This window comes from Coffea arabica, chromosome 11e, assembly GCF_036785885.1.
Source record: "Coffea arabica cultivar ET-39 chromosome 11e, Coffea Arabica ET-39 HiFi, whole genome shotgun sequence".
NCBI lineage: Eukaryota > Viridiplantae > Streptophyta > Magnoliopsida > Gentianales > Rubiaceae > Coffea > Coffea arabica.
In genome coordinates, this window is record NC_092331.1 from 12,184,617 (window position 1) to 12,208,686 (window position 24,070).

At 36.4% G+C, this 24,070-nt stretch overlaps 2 protein-coding genes and 1 pseudogene across 3 annotated transcripts; all 3 read right to left on the reverse strand.

The window, feature by feature from the left end:
- Positions 1 to 117: 117 nt before the first annotated feature.
- Positions 118 to 13,812, reverse strand: LOC113718121 (uncharacterized; annotated as a pseudogene).
- A 2,960-nt stretch (positions 13,813 to 16,772) lies between these two features.
- Positions 16,773 to 19,110, reverse strand: LOC113718120 (uncharacterized). Of its 2 annotated transcripts, XM_072073072.1 has the most exons (6): positions 18,866 to 19,110; positions 18,499 to 18,705; positions 18,306 to 18,398; positions 18,117 to 18,221; positions 17,704 to 18,031; positions 16,773 to 16,973 (listed from the first exon to the last, which is right to left on the reverse strand). In XM_072073072.1, the coding sequence occupies exons 1-5, from the start codon at positions 19,103 to 19,105 to the stop codon at positions 17,846 to 17,848; spliced, it is 831 nt and encodes a 276-aa protein (XP_071929173.1). In that variant the 5' UTR covers positions 19,106 to 19,110; the 3' UTR covers positions 16,773 to 16,973; positions 17,704 to 17,845. The 2 variants fall into 2 exon arrangements, with proteins under 2 accessions (XP_071929173.1, XP_027098840.2); XM_027243039.2 differs by lacking the exon at positions 18,306 to 18,398.
- A 1,149-nt stretch (positions 19,111 to 20,259) lies between these two features.
- LOC140021650 (uncharacterized) lies at positions 20,260 to 23,446 on the reverse strand. The gene is made up of 4 exons (XM_072072940.1): positions 21,014 to 23,446; positions 20,622 to 20,924; positions 20,442 to 20,529; positions 20,260 to 20,373 (listed from the first exon to the last, which is right to left on the reverse strand). The coding sequence occupies exons 1-4, from the start codon at positions 23,263 to 23,265 to the stop codon at positions 20,260 to 20,262; spliced, it is 2,757 nt and encodes a 918-aa protein (XP_071929041.1). The 5' UTR covers positions 23,266 to 23,446.
- Positions 23,447 to 24,070: the final 624 nt, after the last annotated feature.

A 24,070-nucleotide genomic window follows, 5' to 3' on the forward strand; every position in this document is an offset into this window, starting at 1 on the left:
TAGGGTAAATTATCCAATTGGCCCTTGAACTCTTTGTCTAGATAAAAATAAGTCCCTCATCTATTTTTTGCTGACTTTAAACCCTCGAACTTGTAAAATTGGACACTCGTGACCCTTTTAGCCAGTTTCTCCGGTTTTACAACTGGAAGGCCAATTCACACGAATGCCAGTGTGCTTCTTCAAAGGGCATTTTTGTCCGCATCTTCTAAGCAAAAAGGGAACAACTCCTTCTTCTTTCCTCCATTTCTGCAAAACCCTCGTTGCCGCCGCTTTCTCTCTTATCATTCTCTGTAGGAGAGTGATACCACCGCTCTTAGGAATCTCCCTACTAGCAGAGTCATAGCTATTCCTTTGACTGCCCAATTCTCCCCCACTCTGGACGCCAGTCCTATCAAAATTAGCCACTAAAACTCTATTCTCGTAAACCTTCCAATGGAGATGCCATTGCAGCCGCTGTTCTCGGCGAAACAACCATAGTTGTCTCCGCGCGAGACCACCATATCCATAAGCGCAGGGAGTCGGAGCGAGTTCAAGTGAAGAGATCACATAGCAATTGCAATGATACACATATAGCCTATGCAACTAGGATCCCATGAAAACAGGAAACACACACACACCAAAAACAAAAATTTGTAGAAATGAAGAACTTAGATTCTCAAATATTATTGACTCATCCCTTCATTGCCGATTGAGATATCTGACGTACAAAATCCACAATTGCAAGCAATTCAATCACTACATCTACCCTGAATACTATTTGTTACTTCAGATAATTCTGAAGCTTTTTTACATCCATTCTCAACAGAAGAGCAATGATACACCCTAAACTCACACTTAGGTGAGACCCTCTTAAACAGCAACCTCGCCGTATCCTCATGACTGACTTTAGCACCTTCCCTCTCCACCAGAGCTGCCGCCACAATCCTCTCGTATCCACCTCCTCCCCCAGCTATATACTCTGCCAGTGAGGCTTGAACCGGCCCCAAACTCGGATTATATGCTGTACACTCAATATATGATCCCCTGTACACCTTCCCTTCGGGATCCATCAGGGCCACCTCGGATGGGCACCTGCTATACGGTGCATGTGACTTGTTGGCAGCCTCTAAGGCTTCTATCCTCAGAAGGGCCTCACTTTCTTCCAACTCTCCGTAAAATCCATTGCTTAAATTTTTAAAATTCCCATCAAGTTCGGATTCTTTTGAATAGCCATTGCATAAATTTGCGTGTTTTCGAGAAGTATCAAAAGATAGCCCATTCCTATGGGGTTCGAGGAGGAGGGGAGATTCTTTATCCAATAGATCACAGGGGCCAAATGGGTTGGTTAAGAATTCCGGCAATGGCTTAAAGGGGAGGGGAGATTTTGAAAAGTTTTGATTTGGGTGGTCGGAGGTGTTGTCAAAGTGGCAAATAACAACGTTAGCAATTGTAATTTAGATTGCGTGAGTCGTGCTAAATAGCACTGTCCTAAGAAACTATTTCAGGGTATTGAAATGTTTCCCCAAGATTAAACAAGCTTTTCTCTTGTCGTCTGGCAAGAAGGATTAGAACCAACAAATCTTTTCAAACCAGCAGTAGAAGAAGAAAAGAAAAAGAATAAAGAGATGAGATGGGGTGGAGAAATATTGGAAGTCTAGTGTTCCGTCTGTCACAATGGCCTTGGTAGTGCTTGGTATTTATAGGCTCAAGAAGTGTACGTCAGATGCAGGGAAATTTTAAAACGTGCTTGGGTTTGGAGATAAGATATGATTTTCCACTAACAAAGGAATCTGCTGGAGTCTTGTAAAAAATTAGGAAACGTGGAAAAAGTTGATAGTTACAGAGAAGACTCTCAATCAAGTCTTCTGACGTTGCTACCAGCTAATAGGATATCTATTGGCTTTATCCCTTGAAGCTTGCAACGGAAATAAGAAAACTCATGAAAGCAATCGGGAGATAACTTTTGAAAGAGTCAAACTTCTAACCAACTAATAATTCGTTTGATGAAAATCTGATTCACTTTACTATGCACATAGAACAAAGAAAACGTGGAAAAAATCTTTTGAAATATTATTTACAACAATCTCCCACCTATTTCAAAAGATTTTTGGATAAGAAATAAGAAAAGAATCTGCTGGATTTGTTTTGGATTTAATGCAATTAGTTTGGTGTCTTTTAGACTATGAACCAAACTTAGATTAATAAGACATGATTTACAGATTTGTTGGTGGAATGTGAATTTCTATGAACCAACAATTCTTGCTATATAATAGCGGTCTTATCAATCACATTGTACCCCATAATTTGCTGTTCATTGCGATTTTGCGCCTTTAGGCCATGCGCCTGCCTGGGTTTTCATGAGAGCTCTAAAGATTTGGCCAAAAAATCTTATAGGAGCGGCCCCACTCCACTCTCATATAGGTGAATTTATCAAGTGTATACTGCTATAGATACACCTCCTTAAAGGGATATAAATTCATGAAGAGTTTTAAACTCAACCTCACAACTACTAGCAGTCAAAGCACTTATCTCAGTAGGGAATATAATTTTTAGTGCTTCACAGTCAATATTGACTTGTTATTATCCATATGAACCTACTTCATGGGATCACCAATCACATAGGTTGGGTTACCATCTCTATTGACAATCGTTGGCTTAAGTCTAATTTCTTTTGTAGTTTGAAGAATTAATTTTCTTCCTACAGGTTTAGTCAGAGGATCGGCCAAATTCAACTCTGACTTCATATAATCAATGGAAATAATTCCATCTCTAAGCAGCTGCTTTACGACATCATGTCTCAATCTCATGTGTCAACTTTTACAATTATACGATTTATTTTTAGCAATAGCAATAGCCGCTTGACAATCACAGTGTATAGGCACGGGAGGCGACATATCCTTAATTGGTGGAATATTGGTTAAGAAATTTCTTAACCGATCTGCCTCAGAACCAATCAACTCCAGAGCTATGAACTCCGATTCCATAGTTGACCGAGCAATAATTGTCTGTCTAGCTGACTTCCATGCTACTGCACCACCACCAAGGGTGAACACATATCCACTAGTGGATTTTGTATCATTTGAATCAGAGATCCAATTAGCATTACTGTAACCCTCTAATACAGTGGGAAATCCACTATACAGGATACCAGAATTCATGGTACCTCTCAAATATTTCATTAGTCTGACTAATGCAAACCAATGCTCACGATTGGGATTGTGAGTATATCTACTCAGTCTACACACAGCATAAGCTATATCCAGTCTAGTGAAATTCATCAGATGCATCAGACTCCCAATAATCTGAGCATATTTAGACTGAGCAATTGGGTTACCATTATTTTTCTTTAATTGAGTGTTAGCGTCATAAGGAGTACTCACAGGTATCACATCATAATTTTTAAATTTCCTAAGAAGTCTCTCTGTATAATGTTCTTGTGACAACATTATACCATCACCTCTCCTTATGATTTTAATATCCAATATCATTTTGGCTTCACCCAGATCTTTCATATCAAAATTAGAAGACAAAAAATATTTAGTACTATTTACAATACTTAGACTGATACCAAATATAAGCATGTCATCTACATACAAACTGATTATCACTTATTGATCATTCATAACTTTGACATATACACATTTATCCACTTCTACAGATGAGAATCCATCTTTCATCAATACTTGATCAAATTTCTCATACCACTGTTTAGGAGCTTGTTTTAAGCCATAAAGAGATTTAATTAGTTTACAAACCTTATTTTCTTGTCCAGATATAATAATCCCTCAGGTTGAAACATATAAATTTCTTCTTCTAAATCACCATTTAAAAAGGCTGTTTTGACATCCATTTGATGAATAATAAGTTTATGGATAGAAGCTAAAGCAAATAAAACTCGAATAGACGCAATTCTTGTTACTGGTGTAAATGTATCAAAATAGTCAATATTTTATTTTTGAGAAAATCCTTTTGCTACTAAACGAGTTTTGTACTTTTTTATAGAGCCATCAGAGTTATATTTTCTTTTAAAAATCCATTTGCAACCAATAGATTTTGCACCAGGAGGTAAGTCCACCAAAATCCAAGTTTTATTTGACAAGATAGAATCAATTTCAGAATTAATTGCTTCTTTCCAAAATTTACAATCAGGGGAAGAAATAGCATCGGAGTATGTTAAAGGATCATTATCAACAAGAAAAGTTTGAAAATCATTTCCATAAGAAAATTCTTTTCTTGGCTTTTTACTTCTTCTTAATTCCTCATTCGAAATTATTTCTCTATTTATTTCAACAGGTGCATGAGAAATTTTACTAGACAATGGAAAAATATGTTCAAAGAATTCAGCATTCTTTGTCTCAATAATTGTATTACAATCAAGCACATCACTTTTTAAAACAAGAAATCTGTATGCAGCACTATGTTCAGCATATCCAATAAACATACAATCAGAAGTTTTAGAACCTAATTTTCTTTTCTTAGGTTCAGGCAACAACTTTAGCAAGACATCCCCATACTTTTAAATATTTTAAATTTGTTTTATAACTTTTCCATAACTCATAAGGAGTTTTGCCAGTTTTCTTATGAGGTATCCTATTTTGTAAGTGATAGGCAGATAAAATAGCTTCTCCCCATAAATTATCAGGAGCATGAGAACTAACTAACATAGAATTCATCATTTCTTTTAATGTTCTATTTTTCCTTTCAGCTACCCCATTAGATTCTGGTGAGTATGGTGGTGTTATTTCATGTATAATGCCTTCACGTTTACAGAAATTATCTAAGGCTAAATATTCACCTCCTCTATCCGATCTAATTTTTTTTATCCTTTTATTAAGTTGATTTTCTACTTCAGTCTTGTAAGATAAAAAAGCATTATGAGTATCATCTTTATTTCTAAGTAGATAAAGCTTAATGTATCTAGAGTAATCATCTATAAAGGTAACATAATATCTTTTCTCACCTCTAATCATAGTTTGTTTTAAGTCACCTAAATCTGTATGAATTAAACTTAACAGTTTAGTTTCTCTTTGGACAGATATACAACTTCTCTTTGTTAATTTTGTTTCTGCACATATCTCACATTTATCCATTTTATCATTAACACCAGAAATCAGGCCACAAGATTGCATTTTCTTTATATAACTCATATTAACATGTCCTAATCTTGCATGCCATAAAGAAATTGAATCAATAATATAAGCAGAAGAAGAAGCATTCTCATTGATCACATTGGAAATGTTAAGTACAAAGAGTCCCTGATTACAATAGCCTTTGCCCACAAATACATTATTTTTTGTCATTATAATCTTTCCAGATTCAAATGACACTTTCACTCCAACTTTTCCTAGCAATGCTACGGAAACCAGATTTGTCCGAATGTTGGGCACATGCAGTACATCATTGAGAGCCAAAGTTTTTCCTGAAGTGAGTTTCAAGAATACTTTGCCCTTACTCAGAACATTAGCAGTTCGTGAGTCACCAAGGTAGACTACTTCCTCATTATCCCCTATAGGAGCATAGGAGGAAAATGCTTCGCGATTTGCACATATGTGCCGAGTAGCCCCAGAGTCTACTACCCACTCTTTGATATTGGCTGCAATGTTCACTTGAGAGATGACAACAACAATTATATCATCTCCTTCGATTAAGTGCACCTTAGGAGGATTACCATTTGCTTTGTCACCTTTATTAAGTCTGCATTGGACTGCATAATGTCCTGGTTTTCCACAATAAAAGCAATTGCCTTTCTTCTTCTTAAAGTTGGGATTGTTAGGCTTGAAATTAAAATTTTTGGGCTTGTAATTCTGAGATTTATTAGCGTACCTTTTATTATTGCTTTGCACTAGATTGGCTTTATAAGCCATCTCCTTTGCCTTGGTAGCTCTCAACTCCCTTTTGTTCGAATCCTTAATGAGGATGTGCTTCACGAGCTCATTCATGGTATAATTTTTCTCCTTGTGTTTCAAGTTGTTTTTATAGTTGGCCCATGACTCCGGTGGCTTTTCAATCAGCATGCCTGTAGCGAATTTCTCAGGTAGATTGATGTCTTCATTTTTCAAGTCCTCTAGCAGCATTTGATACTCGGTGATTTGAATTTTCATTTCCTTGTCATCAGTCATTTGCCATTGGTTGTATTTTCCTACGACGAATTTTTGCTTGGTTACATTTTCGGCAGTAAACTTTGTTACCAAGGCTTCCCAAATTGCCTTAGCTTCTTTGCTGCTACACTAGACATCAAATAATTCATTAGAGAGTGTTTGAAGGATAGTGTGTCGGCATACCTTATTGGCGTATTGCCATGATTCTTGAGTCTTGGCATCCGCAGTTGCAGAAGGTTGAGATTCAGTGAGCGCATAAGCTACTCCATGGATGTCAAGTAGAGAGTGCACACGTTCTTGCCATCTTTTAAAATTTTCATTGGCAAAAATTTCGATTTTGGATACATCTGGAAAAGGTTTGGCGAATGGTAGTGCCACTGCAATAGTTGCTGATGAAGGCTGTGGGGCGCTAACATTGTCAGATGCCATAGTTTCTTAGATTGTTGTCAAAGTGGCAAATAACAACGTTAGCAATTGTAATTTAGATTGCTTGAGTCGTGCTAAATAACACTGTCCTAAGAAACTATTTTAGGGTATTGAAATGTTTCCCCAAGATTAAACAAGCCTTCCTCTTGTCGTCTGGCAAGAAGGATTAGAACCAGCAAATCTTTTCAAACCAGCAGTAGAAGAAGAAAAGAAAAAAAATAAAGAGATGAGATGGGGTGGAGAAATATTGGAAGTCTAGTGTTCCGTCTGTCACAATGGCCTTGGTAGTGCTTGGTATTTATAGGCTTGAGAAGTGTACGTCAGATGCAGGGAAATTTTAAAACGTGCTTGGGTTTGGAGATAAGATATGATTTTCCACTAACAAAGGAATCTGCTGGAGTCTTGTAAAAAATTAGGAAACGTGGAAAAAGTTGATAGCTACAGAGAAGACTCTCAATCAAGTCTTCTGACGTTGCTAACAGCTAATAGGATATCTATTGGCTTTATCCCTTGAAGCTTGCAACGGAAATAAGAAAACTCATGAAAGCAATCGGGAGATAACTTTTGAAAGAGTCAAACTTCTAACCAACCAATAATTCGTTTGATGAAAATCTGATTCACTTTACTATGCACATAGAACAAAGAAAACGTGGAAAAAATCTTTTGAAATATTATTTACAACAGGAGGTGATGAGGATTTGGAGAGAGGAAGAATCCCGGAGTTCTTGGAAGAACTGGCGGCAGAGACGGCGAGAGCAATGAGGCGAGGGCAGCCATGGACGGCGAGGTTGTTGCAGAGGAACTGCTCTACGTGGACAAATTGATTTAAGGGGAGACTAGGGAACTTGAGATTGACGCCTATAAAAACGCGGCTCCGACGGAGAATTTGGAGATGGGAGGACAAGCAAGGGACTGGGCTGGTTGAACCAAGGTAGGGAGAAGATGGAGGAGTTGTTCCCTTTTTGCTTAGAAGATGCAGACAAAAATGCCCTTTGAAGAAGCACACTAGCATTCGTGTGAATTGGCCTTCCGGTTGCAAAATCGGAGAAATTGGCTAAAAGGGTCACGGGTGTCCAATTTTACAAGTTCAAGGGTTTAAAGTCAACAAAAAATAGATGAGGGGCTTATTTTTACGTAGACAAAGAGTTCAAGGGCCAATTGGATAATTTGCCCATATATATATGTGTGTGTGTGTGTACTTGGTTGAATTAATGTTTCAACATATGGTTGAAAATAGATTCTTAGTACAGAAATAGTATTTAGTTTGTTTATATAAAAGACTTCTTACTAGGTCTTAGAGAATATATTGGAAATGTAAATATAAGATCTTCAAATGGACATGTACTAAAGATATCCCCTCATCTTTTAAGGTGTGAGGTTTATTTTGATTGTTCTTTTGCAGTTCCGAGAACTCAAAAATTTTATTTATATATATTTATTCAAGTGTTTAAATCATTTAATTATTTCTTTAACTATTTATTCACATGTTTAGTTTCTTATCTTTTCTCAACTTATTCGTTTTAAATCATTTTTTATTTTTCCTTCTTTTTTTTCTATTAGTAATTGCTTAGTAATTTAATCACTAGTTGGAATAGTAAAAATCTTTTACGCGCATATTTTAGCGTAGTTACATTAAATTCTACTGAGATGTACTAGTGCGACCAACTAGCAAAACATGATCATAACCATGAGAGTGTAATAAGATTTGAACCTTGAAGGAGATTGACAAGACTTGAGAGTTGAACCCTATTCTCTCGTTATTCATAGTTGACTTTGATTTGCTTGTAACACCAAACAAACTCTCCCTTTCTCTCATCACTCTCTCTCTCTTTTTCCACTCCCCTTGCCCTAACCTTGAGAGGTAGAGAAAGAGAGAGTTGGCTGCAATTTCTTCCACCATTTTTTCTTTGATCAAACCCTTAGATAATCACTAAGATTTCTCCTTCATCTCCTCTTCATTTTCCCTTGCTTGTTGGCCGGTTCCTTGGGGCAAAAGAGGAGGAAGAAAAAGCTTTGCATCTTGTCAATCAACTTTTGTTCCAAGTAAGATTTTCATCCTAACATCATTCCCCTTGTGGAGTTGAGAGGTTGGTTTTGACGTGTAGTTTGTCTTGTAATATTTTTTTTTTTCGTTGGAAGTTTGGAGGAAATGGTTGTTATATATATTGCTAAAGATGCCTTGAGTTATAGTTGAAAAATTGCTTTAATTACTTGTTTAGATGTTGATTCATGTATGTGAGGCTGACTGGAGCAAAACAGTTTGAGTTTTAAATAGTGAAATTGTAGTTTGCTTCAAGATATGTTAGTTGTTGAACTTTCGGAGTAGTCACTGCATAGACTTAGGGAAACTGTCGTACCTTGGTGTAGAAAAATCCAAATTGAGTTTCGCTTATTGTATTTGAAACTAGATTCAGAGTGCTTTCTACCGTGAAAATTTCAAAATTTTTCTCAATTACTATGAATATCTATGATTTTTCAAAATTGACTGAATTTTCACACCTGCTCTATTTTTCTACCTGATGAAGCAGCAATTTGAGACTAGAATTTGACTAATTTGTGGACAGAATCTTACAAATGTGTATTATGGGAAATTGTAGTTCTTTGAGTCTATTTTCCAATGGTATAAAGTTTATAAATTTTGGACTTAAGAAGCTTGCGATACGATGTTTCAAACAGTGTCGCGCAAAATTGGAGAAAATTCTGTTTTCTAAAGTTGTTCTTGCTTCCATTTCTTTAAGTTGGAGTTGTTAAACCATTGTGAGTTTGATTTTATAATTGGAATTGAGGTTTTCTCACAGCTTTATGCCTTTGAGTTGAATAGTGATTGTTGATTGTTCGAAACCAAGTTTCCCTACTAGCCCTTAGTCATTATTCGAATAGCACATGGCATGAAATCCTTATTTGATGATGCTAAAGGTTTAGTATAAGATGGTAGGACTTATAAAGAAGAATTTTAACTATAACTTAGTACTTGGATAGTGAATTTGTGACTTTTAGACCACTATGCCTTGTTAACCCCTAGATCACTACTTATACATGGATTTTCACTTAAAACTAGGATGTTTAAAAGAACAAGTGACTTTTCTTCCCGAGTCGCTTGTTGAACGTTTTGATAAGAGTAAACATTATTATATCATCTTACTATATTCATGCCTTATTTGAAACCTTATTTTTTTTCCGTTTAAATTTGTATTTTTAATTTTAGCGTCAAAAGTTTTCCCTTATGGTTTAAACAAGAATAGGTGATACTTTTGACTAAAAGTTTGCACTTGGGGGGAGGGAGGGTTTATTCAAATGTTTTAAACGGTGAATTTCTTTAGTTCACTTATCCTATGTATTTGATCACAGGTTTCGAAAGCAAACCCGCAGACCCTTTCACTGAGAAAAGTTAACTTTTCTCCACACGGTAAGTGTTCTAAGTGCATGTTGCACTTCATACTTGTTCAACATGCGTGTATCCTATAAAATTGCCTGTTATTGAACTGTTTGATATTTGACTTAGGTGAGCATGTACTTTAACTTGCTCAACCCTTTTCATACTTGTACTTGTCCTGTTAGTCGTTTGGGTTGTTGTCCGATCGACTCTTTATTGTGAGTTGTTATTCTATGACTATTTGATTGGTTGGTTGGACTGTTATCCCACCAACACAACTGCATGTTGGGAATTCCAAAACCCTGTTAGCTAGTTAATTGAGTCGAGTTGGTAAGGGTCAGGTCGATTGATAACGAACCTTGGGTCTACTATTTTGTCGAGTGGAGTGATATCTTTTCAACTAATTGGTATGCTCGAGTATTACCACCACTGTTTATTGTGGCGTGCGGGAATTGAAGTAAAACGGTGTTCTACGGTTATTAGTTTGATAAACGTTGACGGAATGTCAACCACCTGCGAGATATCCGAGCTACATGGATCTGGCTTTTGGAAGCCCTTGTATTATTGAATTGGATTATTACTTCTCAACTTGCGCTCCAAGTATTTGTCTTATTCTTTCTTGAATTAGTGTTGAATTAAATGTTCTTGTTGGTTTGACTGCATGATTTTTTTAGAACCTCATTGGGTGAAAACTCACTGTATGTTTGTTTTCCTTAACAGGGGAAAAAGTGTTAGCACCTTGAGAGAAGTGAGCGTGCCAGTACTTGGTATATTTTGTATTTCATACTTTTGAACTGTAAGCTGAACCTTGAATTATGTATTAAGACATTTTGGAGATGATCGCTTCAACTTGTAATAGTTAGTATTTATTGGTGATCTTGAATGATTTACTCATACTTCTTGTCTTGAGGTGTTAGTGAGTCCTGCCGAGAGTTCGGCAGGCGGCCTGCCGACGCCTCTAGTTCACCTTAGGGGAAAGTGGAGTCGTCACAGCAGTTGTTAGAGGGTACATTGAAAATAGAAGAATGAGCTACTGTGGGTGATGTTTGAGTAAGGAAGTGTTTAATCTGCTGAGTTTAACGTTGTAAAGAAAATGTCCACATGAAGAATGGGATAAAACAGCAATAAACAAAGTTCTCATGCTAAATGTTGAAGAAAGAAACACGGTCCAATGAAGATGCCTTCTCAGATACAGCTAAGTTCATTCATTTTCCATGATAGAATACACATAAAAACTGTTATATATACCATAAGAATTGCTTTTCCACACCATACTTATCAAAGATTTAGGACAGTGCAGGTGGAACTTGATTGAGGAACAGAGACCAATATCTCTTCAAATTGCATCTGGTGCTCAGCTACAGAAACATTGCAATCATCTGCAAACTGCCTTCTGCAGATTGTAACCGTTATTGTGTTGTTTTCAGTTGTCGAAGTAATCGAAGGTGTCTTGTCAACATGTATGAAGTGAACGGCAAATCTTGGAACTTTCTAATGTTACGTCAGGCAAAGTCAAGATTGTTGCAAAATATAGATGTTCATAAGGGAAAAAAATACAATTTGAACTTACAGAGTTATGTCGATTGTGTTTCTTAACAACTTGATAGAAGCATATGCCTTCAGTTAAACTTTGCACAAAATCTGCTTTCGTTGATGATTATACCCATCATTGTATTATTCTCAAATTCCTGTTCACTGGAAAGTAGATTATATATGTCTGAGGTAAATAGGTTTAAAAAAAAGAAATGAATTAGTAAAACCAAATACAGCAAGTCTAACTTTCTGAGTCAAGGATGGTTGTAGATGTAGAACATTAGGTAATGGATTTGTCCATGGCATGTATCCTTGTTTCTTATCCTCTGAGAAGTGGATTAAATCAAAAAAATCAAACTTCCAGAATGATAGAGCAAGAAAAGATAATTTTCTTTTAGGATGTTGCTACGACAAATCTCTTGTCATCCTTCCCCAAACCATTGTCAGTCAAGTTTGATTGACTACACAGGTGTTTAATTGGAATGACTCAAAATTGAGTAGGTAACATCTGCAGTTTACACCAAAATGTAAGTATGCTGACAGCTGAAATAACATGCTCATTTCTAATAATGGTAATGAATTTCTGCGGAATCAAAGTAATTATTTTGTTCTACTAAATCTAAATAAGAACCAGCAAGCTTTGAAATTGATATTTCTTGCTGACCAACTGGATTATCCAACACTTTCAATGGCCTCCATTTTTCTCAGCTAAAACTGAAGATTCAGTGCCTACTTATGTATCTGTGTAGGAGCAACTTCTTCATCTTGTATAAATGGAAGAACTTCGAAATATGTAAGATTGAATTGGTTAGTTGTGGCAGTGTTTAGTAGATAGCGTGATGATATTAAGTGCTTCAATTAATATTTGCAGGTGCACTGTTGGTTATAGAGAAAGCAAGTCTAGAGACTTTAAAACTAATCTGCTATTTAATAGCAAGATCTGTAGTATACTTGGTCATTGGAAAAGAAGTATTTGGTAATCACAAATGTATATGTCAATGTTCCCTTCATTTCTAGAAATTCTACCTAAGGTAGAATATTGATCAAGACTGTTATTACTGCACTAAACTTGTGTTAACAAAAGATTGAGTTTGTGTTGAGACATAAGAAGGTAGATAGTGTGGTGAATGCAAAAATAGGGGTAAGTTATGGTTCCATGTGCAGTGCTAAACAACGCATAATGAGATGGAAGGTCTATTTCATCTTTGATAGAGAACAATACTTAGAAAGCATAACGAGTCCACACACCTATCCTGATGCTCACAGCTCCTCAAAAGTATCGTGTAGTTAAATACAAACCATGATATTGTCCAAAATCAGTGGCTAAATTAGTCTAGATAAATACACTGGTGAGCATTCACTAAGAGGCAATCAAAAACAAAAGTTTTAGTCATGACCCTTGCTGCAACTGTTTTAACTCTACCTAGCTTATCTTGCAAGATGCTTTCCTACGCGTCATTAGATTGATTGAATTTCTCAACGAGAGAACCTTTAGCTGGTTGAAGAAAAGGTTTCATATCCTGTCCTCAACATGGGGGAGTTTTCATCAGAAACCTCTTGATAGTACTGCCTCACATTCCATCTGCTAGAGGAGTTTTTTTATTTTAGCTCTTGGTGCAGCCTTTCCAATGGAAGTTCCATATATTCTGCACAATGGAAGGAAAAAAAGGTCAGGCTTGATACGTGCTAAGAACACTGCCTTCACCCAGACAATTTGAAAGATAGATAAATAAATAAACTCACCCTGTTTATTTAATGGTATTAGAAAATTCGTTGACGGGAAGAAATCCATCATCTTTTGCCCTGCTGTGATATTTATTATATTAATAATCCTTTGATCTGCCTAGAAAGAAATTTTTGGATTGTACTTGTTATTTGTCCTGTGACTGACAATCTCTACAAGTAGATTAGAACTTCTCATTGCCTTGCGAAGAGGCAATATTAATAGCGGACAAGCAAGCCAACTTATAAAGTTTTGAAAACTTAAACTGTTAGAAATATGTAATAACCCAACCAGTTCTGTTCTTCATTGATCTTGCTTCCTGCACAGGTGGATCAACAAGAATAGCTGAGTTAAACCAAGTTGTTAGAGCAACTCCTACAAGTAAACCGGAAATGTCATTATATATATATATATATATATATATATATATATATATATATATATACTGTTTATGCAGAAAGCATGTATAGCAACTAAGCTATCAAGGTATTCAAGTTGTAGCTATTCCAGTTGCCATTGTAATTTAAAACCTTCAACCTCTTCCCAATGATAACAGGATAGTTTTGAAGTTCTGCTACGATCTTTGCAACTTCATTTTCAGTGAAGGCATCCCATATTGATAACATGATTTTCCGTATATTGCTGAATAAAATTGTAGAATTATACATCTCATTCTTCATTGACGATTACAAATTTTTGGACATATGAATCTTTTGATTACCGGTTGATGAGTTCCTTCTCCAATGCAGGAACGATGATCCCCCAAAACATTTGATAATTAATAACAGACACAGTGTGAATATAATATATGGAGAAGTGTAAAGCAAATGTGTGTAATAATAAAAATGCTTACCAACATATTCATTTTTTAATCCATCTATTGTGTGTAGATATTGAATTTTGCCTCTTATTTGAACCTACATTATTTATTCATTTATTTATTTAGAAACCGAATTTTGAACCTACAGATTTATCTTTTTAATCCATATATTGTCTGTAGACACCAAATTTTGACTCCAATTTATAATTTTTGCTTGAACCTATATTATTTATTCATTTATTTATTTAGATTGCTTTTCTTTGAAGTTAAGGTTGGAATTTTATTTTCTTTAAAAAAAAAAGAGAAGAAAAAGAAATTTAGGAAAACAAAAACCCATTTAAACCCAATTCCAATAACCCAAAAACTAACACCACCAAAGGCTCTTCCTAAAAACCCAAAGGAAAGAAGCAAATAACTCTAAGCAGAAAAACAAAGACCCAAATCTTGGCCCAAGAGCAAAAAAGCCCAACGGAGCTCACCAAGTGGCACCGCTCCATTGGCTGCCACATTTCTCAGTAATGTCCCAATCAGGCCAGTTGCAACTTTATTTTTTGACTCTTTAGAGCCCTTTTTCCTTCTTGTTTCCTCATTGGACAATCGTACAATTTCTTTCAACTCATTTTTGGTACAAAATGTTAACAAGATATTTAATCAAAAGATCCAACAAAAAGTGCAATTCATTAAAGAAAACTCACTAAAGTGACGAAATAAGTTGTAAACTAACACACCAAACATAAAAAGAGGATTAATGAGTCAAGGAAAAATTCAATGATAAAGGCAACAATGATATTTAGGGACTAAAATAAGAAAAATCAAAGTTTTTAAGGCCAAAGTATAATTTTTCTAAATCTAAGAGACCTAAGTGCAAATTCTTAAATGTTAGTTTTACTACCCTTTTGTTCATAAATTACTGAAATTTAACCTACCTTAATTATCCAAAGTGATTATCAAACAAACGAACCAAGGACTATTCACACTAATTTTTCAAGGTTGTGAAGTTAAAATCCTAAACTTAATAAATTCACTTAATCCACAATTATACTTGAAAAATTAAAAGACAATCATAAACATGATGAGGAAAAGTCAAGAAATCAAAAGGAAGAATTTATCATTTTCTCAAATTTTAGACATCAACACAATTATTTAAAACATTAGGGGTCAAATTGTAAATATTTCTTAGGTGCTTAGATGAAAAATCAGGACCAGTTTATCCTATAACAATACAAATATATTTTTAGAAAATTAGAAAGTGCCTAAAATACGCAAGATTTCTAAAACTACAAATTAAAAGAAAAATGAAGAAAACATAAAACAAAAGCTTTGGTCCATGTTTCCTTAACCCAACTTTTAACATAAACAAATCTGGGCATTTGGGTCCTAAATAATTCTATTAGACCCATTTCCAGCCACTACGGCCTTATAGAGGCTTTCAAAGGGAACTTTTTATATAAAAAAGGTCTAGACAACATCCAAAACATGACCAAAGCATCCAATTCAACTCGAATCTCATATTTTTTTTTATGAAAAAAATAACCAAAGCACGAGAACATAAAAAGAGACTTCAACCTCATGTTTCCTCCTCAAAACTCAACAAAAATCAAAGAAAAACATATGGTTAGATTCCTCAAATGATAAGTAGCAAAGCGTACTAAAATTTCTGGGCTCAAAACAATCACATTAAAATTTGCCGTTATCGACGCATGAAAGCTTCAAAGGAAATGGGTCTCTTATTTTATTTCAAGAACTTGACACTTCTTGATTCTAACATGCTCTCTAACCCAAAATGGAACGTAAACTACCATAGAATTTTATCAATAACATACATTTAAGCAAACATAAATCCAAATCCAAAAATTGAGACAAACCAAGATAAGAATGAAATGACATTCTAATCTTTGGGAATGAAAGAGCGTTTAATATGATTACCCGTGATGTTTGATGAGGACTTAGACAAGAGATTCTTAGAGGCAAAATAATGCAAGGAATCAACGGACCCAAGAAGGTTGCCGAAAACGATGACTGAGGGTTAGTTTTTGGTCATCTTTGAGCCTAATTTTGAGGCCCTTATGGTATTCTTTTCAAGAAGTCACCCACAGAGAAAATGCTCTACCAGAGTCCTAGAAAGTGCAGAAAAACAAACTCTCAAAAAGAACAAAAAATGAAAGAGAAAATTGTCCTCAATGAGGTTGTCTGGTCAGATGTTTTCCTATGGTTTTTTTCTAGAAATTGTTTTTTCTTTTGCTCTCATTTTTTTGGTCCTTTTGCTCCCTTTATTTTGTTTCTGCCGCTACCTCCTTTGATAACTCTCTCTAAAAACCCTAAATCCCTTTTTAGTGGCTATTTACATGAAAGAAACCCTTAGAGACAATAGTTAGAATCAATTCTTAGGAAGGAAGATACAAGATGTGTTTCTTTTGGGTCCTTTAATTGAATTGTTGTACATTGTGTGACGACTTTTATTGTCACTAAGTTGGCTAAATTCTTGTCATAGTCAACCCTTGGAGTTGTCACATTATGCTTCCGTTCAGTGACGACTTTTGTTGTCATTGTTTTCCATCCATAAAAAGTGACGACTTTCTGGTGTCACTAGTGAAACTTGTTGGCAGTGACAACTTTTTTATTGTCATTTATTTTTTTTGTAAAAAGCAATAATCTAATGTTAATTACGCAACATAGCTGCCAACAATCACAAAACGTTCATTGAGTAGCAAGGAGAAAAAAAAAGGCAACATACGAAAAGAAAGCCAACATTCATTTCCAATAGAAGATCAACCCAAATACATATATATATAAATGTTGCCTCAAATGAGTCATAAACCATGCACCATCCAAAATAAGCCATTCAGTTACAATACTAGTGATTTCCCATCCACAATAGAGAGTAGTAAAGTTCTATACAAAAATATGAGCACGATTCCCATCTAGAACAAAACATGAGCACGATAGGCCTTGTAGTCTTCAAATCAAAAACCATCTTCACAGCAATGACTGGCTTCTTCTTCTTGGGAATCGTGTTAGAACCTACACGTTACCAAAATTGAAGCAATGAGCACTGGTGTTAAAACTGGAACTACACTTCTAGATAGGCACCATATTATAAAAACTAATGTCACTCTAATTTGAAATTATAGCAATCTAAGTAAATTGCTTAACACAAAAATAAAGTGAAATTATAGCAAATAAGACATTGAATGTATATTCTGTGAAATATAGAATAACAATACAAACACAATAAATATCTGCATGTTCACAAATATATATGCAATAACAATAACAATAACAACAATAAAATCCTAAAATCATTGAGAGCCTAGATGATCGTGAACCACACAGTATATCAAGAAAAAAAACACACACACACACGCACAATCACAGGTGCCTCTTTTTCCTTAGCACAAAAAAAAATTCTGATACAGAAAAATTTAGATGAGTTCGACAAAGAAAAAAGTGGAATACATCCCAACATTCAAACACCTTTGCTTTAAAAACACTAAAGTTTTGGTTGCAACATCTAGCACCTCAATGGCTGTAATTAAACATGAACAAGATTTCAAGCACCTAAATCAGCCTCAAGCAACTCAATTGCATTAAACAGGAATCAGATTTGGTGGAACCAGATTTCAAGTGCCATCAAGCAACTAAATTGACATCAAGCAACCCAATTGTATTAAAAATGAATCTCTATTTTGTAGAACCAGAATTCAAGTGCCTCAATTGTAATAACTATGAAGAGCAAACAATTTATTTATACCTGACACAGAAGTTGCTTATTTGCGCAAGTCTTTCAGCTGGTTAGCTAACTCATCATACAGGCTTCTTGTTTCTGTTTGTTGCTGTTGCAAGGTCTTAATCAACTCTTGCTGAGCAGTGAATTGTTGAGTTACTTCTGCAGCTCATTTTTCTGCTTCATCTGCTCTTTTTCGGCTGTCCTCAATCTCATGCCTCCAGCGTTCTACCTCAGCAGCTTGCTTCTTGGTTGCACTACGACCGCGGATGTGTCCAGGTATGTAACCAAGTTCTTGCTCGCATATTTCCTTGCTAGTCATTGAAGTTGTAGCCTGCAATTCCCTCATTTTGTCCTAGGCAAGTAAAAAATATGATCATTATGTAGCTGGAATGGATGTCAATAATTTAAAAATCCATTATCCAAGTGAAACAGCTCACCAAGGTCTCTTTTGCTTTGTCATTTACCAGCCCCCCTGACTTCTTTGACTTTCGACTTAACTCAAACATGTCTATCTCTGAAAGCTCGACATCTTCTTTCCTTTTCTGTCCAAATTTTCAATTTTTTCATTTTCAGTCATATGACAAAAAGGATGTACATGTACAAGTGTTGGCTGGGTTTCAGATTACCTTTTCCTCAACAACTCTTGCAAGCGATTTTGTGCCAACAGTAGTGTGGCAGTCATTTTTGGCACGATTTTGCTTGTTACGTTCACTAATTTTCTGCCACAAATTAGTGAAAATTTTAACTGACAAAGATTAGCAAATTTGTGAAGTGAAATCTGAAATTTAATAAAAGGATAGGTTATTTTGACAAGCTAACCTTAAATTCATCATTTTCAAAGTAGCTGACCAGCCACTTCCAATCTTCTTCACTCACACCTTCAGGAACTTGCCTCAATGCTTCTTGCCTTGATTCAAAACTCTGGAAATACTTGTGAAGCCGATATCGATGGTTTCGATATTGTGTGTTTAACTGCCTATTAATAGCAGTTTTTGAGGTGATGTGCTCTGGAAATCGAAAGTCATCCTACAATAACAGTGCAATCTACTTAAAACCAAGCAAATCTATGTGAAAATGACATATTAAATCTAAGGAAGATTTGAGTGCAAAAGTAGTGCAAATCTAAAGCAGTAAAATCTCTCATACTTTCTGGATGAAATTAGAGTATTAGCAGGTCAACAAATACCGTAACCGTGCTGTATATGCCTTCTCGGTCACCGGGATTGAGATGGGACCACTTTGGAACATTAAGCCTAGCAGCCTTCCTAACAACACAACCCCCTTCTGTGATGAAGTATTGAGAATCCTTCCCAACAATCCGCCGAATACAATCATCAATTTCAATGGTGAGCGTCTCATTAGCCTCCCTTTTTTTTGATAATGATAGATTTCGTGTACGTCCTCTTCTTCTTGCTGACAGCAGCATAGCTATTAACAAATATCAGTCCATACATTACTTTGACCACATTAACAAAGTCAGTCATGAAATAGAAACTTGGTTTTTAATTTCAGCCGTGAAAATGAAGTCTAACTTACCATTTTCTTGCTCATCCGAAACTGGAATAGTCTCATTTTCTCCGGATGCACGAGACTCAGATGTCTGAGGGTGTATCATCCTACTCTCACTAGCAATTTCTCTAGGTGAAGAAGTTGGAGTGACAGATATTGCATTCTCTGAGGATACACTCTTGGATGCACTTCTTGGTTGATTGCTTCCAACTGAATTAGGTATTGCAGGCTGTTGTGCACCTTGAGCTTTTCTCTGCAGCATTTGGCCTCGCTTTCCTGGTCCAGCCATCTAAAAGTAACAAGAAGTTAGTGTTACAGCATAGTATAATTTAGGAATAAAAACTAGTTAGCCGGAGTTAAAGAGATTAAACTTAGTGTCATGTAGTCCTCATCAATTTCACCTATTCCGAATCGATGTCATTATCACTAAGAATCTCCTCTTCGTCTTCCTCATTGTTAGACTCATGTTCATTCACTTCATCATCATCATTAATGAAGTCTTCAAAGGTGCCATTTGAGCTATTTTTTGACTTCTCAGCATGTACAATGGATGAAGGTACAGCCTTCGGTATCTCATTGTCTTCTCTTGAAAGTAATGGTGGATTGTCGAGGTCTATTATAATAGTGAAATCCCCAGTTGCTTCTTCTTGATATATTTCCTCAACAATTGGTTCTTTTTCTAAATCTTCAGGAACATCATACAAGTGCCTTGGACTGAACCTCTCGACGACAAACCAGTTTTTGCCTAGTTTCAAGTCTTCAAGATAAAAGACTTGTTGGACATGTTGAGGGAGGACATATGGTTGGTCTTCATACCATTTTCTGGACGAATTGACACTTGTGATACCCCATTCTTTGTCCACTTGCATCCCAGCACTATCATCGGTCTTCCACCAGTCACACTTGAATACTATAACCTTTTTTTTCCCGAGCCAGTATCTTACTTCAATAATTTGTTGTATCACACCATAAAAATCGATCATATTGTTACCATGCTCACCTCTAACTACAATACCACTGTTTTGAGTCTTTCTTTGCCTTTCCCGATTTTCCGTGTGAAACCTATACCCATTAACCATGCAGCCCGTATACATGCAAACTCGGTTGTCTAGCCCAAATGCTAATGCTCGAAGCTCGCCATTGGAAGCCTCGCTGCCATACATAACCTAGTAAGGACAATTTCACCTAAATCAGTAATTTATTGTATTAGAGATAAAAAAAAGTAGGCTGTCCAAATGACACTACAAACATACACGCTGTTTAACCCATTTTGCAAATTCTCTATCGTGCCTTTGGTCCACATTTTCAGCACTCTCTGCCTCCAACTCCATTTTATGCGCACTATAGACAAAAACAATAAACCCATAAATTTTTTATGAACATATCAAAATATAGAACAAAGGTACAAGCTTTAATTAACATTAAAAGCTTACTTTATATAGTCCTCAAGCTCATCACAATTGTTCAATATAAATGTATGAATTTTTTCCAGCTCTGAGTCAAGGAAATTGCCCCTTTTGGGCCCTCCAAATGGACGACCAGGGCATGAAAAAATGGACAATTCACCAGTATTATATCCCCTATCATTGTTTCGTTCAGGCTTGTTGAATATCGTATCAATATTGTCTAGGTACATAGAGCAGAATGTCAAGCATTCTTTATCTATGTACCGCTCAGCAATGCATCCCTCTGGCCGGGCCTTATTCCCAACATAACTTTTCAGCACTGCCATATGTCTTTCTCAAAGGAAAATAAAAGAAATTAGAAGATTGCAGTGGTCTTTAATAAAAAAAAAACTTACAAGGCTATATGTACAACTCTCTACCTCTCAAATGGGAACATCCAACGATATTGAGCTGGACCGCCAAGGATAGCTTCAGCAGGCAAGTGAACCATCAAGTGCATCATTATATCGAAGAAAGCTGGAGGGAACAACCTCTCTAATTTACATAAGATGACTGCAATTTTTTGGCCTAACTCCTCCAGAACCTCTCTATGTAATGTTCTAGCACATAATTTTTTGAAGAATTCACTTAACTCGAATAGCACTTGCCGAACTTCTTTTGTTAAACTTCCACGGATTGCAAGTGGGAGTAGCCTTTGTATAAAAATGTGGAAGTCATGACTTTTCATTCCAGAAATTTGAAACTGGCCATTCTTTATACATCGGCAAATGTTTGAGGCAAACCCATCTGGATATTTGACAGAATTCAAGAACTCACATACTTTTTTTTTCTCCTCCTTGGTTAGGCTGTAACAGGCATGTGGCATGATATAAGAGTCGCCATTTGGAATCAAATGTAGCTCTTTTTTCAAACCCAAATCCTTCAAATCTTGACGACACAACCAGTGGTCTTTGGTTTTGTTTTCAATATCCATAATTGTGGCAATGACAGCCTCTGAGACATTTTTTGACACATGCATTAAATCCAAATTATGCCTAAGAAGGAGGTCTGCCCAATATGGTAACTCAAAGAAACAACTTTTCTTTGTCCAGTTCAAACCACTCTCAGAACGCTTGCGTTTCTTTGCATTGGATTGCGCCTTGGTCTTCCCAAAATTTACCTCCATATTTTGTACCTGATCCAAAATTTCATTTCCAGATAAAGGTGCAACAGGATTCCTAAAGTCCACATTGCCATCGAAAGGTTTTTTTTCTCGCCGCCAAGAATGGTCAATGGGTAAGAAGCGGCGATGACCTGTGTAACACAACTTTTTTCGGTGTGGTAAATGTACGCAAGTTGTCTCAACCATGCAAATAGGACATGCTTGATACCCTTTCGTACTCCATCCGGACAGCATTGCATAAGCTGAAAAATCATTTATAGTCCATAGTAAAGCTGCCCGGAGGTCAAATTTCTTGCCACTATATGCATCATATGTTTCAACACCAAGCCACATTTCATTCAGTTCATCTATTAGAGGCTCCATGTAAACATCAATCTCATTTCCCGGGGATTTAGGCCCAGGAATTAGCATTGATAGGAAAAAGAAAGGATCTCTCATACACTTCCAAGGGGGCAGATTGTATGGCACTAGATAAATAGGCCAGATGCTATAAGCACTACTCATGGTCCCAAAAGGATTGAAACCATCAGTTGCAAGACCTAACCTCACATTTCTAGGATCAACGGCGAAGTCCGGATGCAACCTATCAAAGTGTTTCCATGCTTCACTGTCTGCTGGATGCCGCATGATGTTATCATCATGCACACACTTTTCTTTATGCCATCTCATATCTGAAGCTATTTCTTTGTGGGTATATAATCGTTGCAGCCTAGGCTTCAAAGGAAAGTAACGCAAAACTTTGCATGGAACTCTTGAACCTGCCATCTTGTAGCGAGGTTCTTTACAATTTAGATTTGGACAAGTGTCTAAATTTTCATTTTCCTTGCGGAAGAGAACACAATCATTGACACAAGCATGGATTTTTTCAGATTTAAAACCTAAGTCTCGAATGAGCTTCTTAGCATCAGCAAAAGACTTGGGAACTGTGGCTTCAGGAGGTAGTGCATGCCTAAAAATTTCCAGCAATGCATTGAAGGACTTTATAGTCCACCCGCTCATTGTTTTCAAATGGAGCAAAGTGACTACAAAGGATAGCTTTGAGTAAAAATGATTCCCTGGATACAGCTCCTTTTTTGCATCTTCTAACAATTTAAGAAAGTTATCTGTGTCACTATGATTCGCATTTAGACTATCATCCGTTGATTCTTCCCTACCAGCCCAATTGTCCCCCCATTGTGCTGTCCCAATGTCGTGCAACATGTCATTTAAATCTTCAGTATCACTATCCTCCTCTCCATCCCCATGTTCAGTACTATCCCCACAATTTTGGTGTCGAAATTGTTCCCCATGGTGTATCCATCTTGTGTAGCTTTTACGAATGCCTTGAGTCAATAAATGATCCTCCACAACTGTTTTAGTTTGGTTACAAAAATTATTGCATTGTGTACATGGGCATGGGATTTTCTGATTTTCAACTTTTTGAGAATATGCAAACTTGAGGAAATTTTTGACTCCGAGTTCATAAGCCTTGTCCTTCCTATTGCTAATCTTCATCCAAGTTTTATCCATGTCCTAGATATAGACACATCAGCCTTTAGTACAAAATACTTTTCTAATATCAAACTAAAGAGAATAATTTGTTAACTAGCCTTTTCAAAAATTAAGGCTACAAGTCATATGAAAAGCAGCCATAAAAGTAATATGAAAATTCATATGAAAAGCCATGAAATCAGTATCATATATCAAGAAAAGTAATATGTAAAATGCAACATTTCAGAAGCCCAAATTGCCTCGGATAATGGCAAGGAAATGAAGCCTTTCGGGGGCAGGACAGAAGCCATTGGATAATGAGCTAACAAAAACAGGGGAAAATTAAAATGTAGGTTCGAAAATGGCAAGGAAATGAAGAACAAAGAACAAACTTCAGTTGAACTTACCTGAGAAATGTATAGCTTTCCCCAATTGCCTCGGATTTGCTGGTGCTAAAGAGCTCGACGCGGTTGCGGGTCAATAGAGGGGAGAAAGGGCTATCGTCAGTGGTGAAGGAAATGCTGAAGAATAAATTATGGTGCTGGATAGCTCGGACTTCAGCGGCTGATGGTGGTGGATAGCGGCGGACTTCAGCGGTTAACGGTGGTGAGCGGCATTTCGACGCGGTTGCGGGTCAATGGAGGGGAGAAAGGGTCATCGTCAGTGGTGAAGGAAAGGCTGAAGAATAAAGCTCAAGTTGCTGGGTAGCGGCGAACTTCAGCGGCTGATGGTGGTGGATAGCGGCAGACTTCAGCGGCTAACGGTGGCGAGCGGCATTTCGAATCTACGGGAAGGAAGGGTTAGTTCACCATAGGAAGGAAAGACTGAGAATGAAATTTGTCTA

Excerpts from the sequence above, each read along its gene's own strand:
- LOC113718120 (XM_072073072.1), bottom strand. The coding sequence starts at position 19,105 with ATGCTGCTGTCAGCAAGAAGAAGAGGACGTACACGAAATCTATCATTA. Across the intron at positions 18,706-18,865 it reads GCATATACAGCACGGTTACG|GATGACTTTCGATTTCCAGA; the intron begins GTATTTGTTGAC and ends CTGTTATTGTAG. Across the intron at positions 18,399-18,498 it reads TTGAAAATGATGAATTTAAG|AAAATTAGTGAACGTAACAA; the intron begins GTTAGCTTGTCA and ends AATTTGTGGCAG.
- LOC140021650 (XM_072072940.1), bottom strand. The coding sequence starts at position 23,265 with ATGGATAAAACTTGGATGAAGATTAGCAATAGGAAGGACAAGGCTTAT. Across the intron at positions 20,530-20,621 it reads GAGCTTGAGGACTATATAAA|TGCGCATAAAATGGAGTTGG; the intron begins GTAAGCTTTTAA and ends TTTTGTCTATAG. Across the intron at positions 20,374-20,441 it reads CAAAATGGGTTAAACAGCGT|GTGAAATTGTCCTTACTAGG; the intron begins GTATGTTTGTAG and ends TTACTGATTTAG.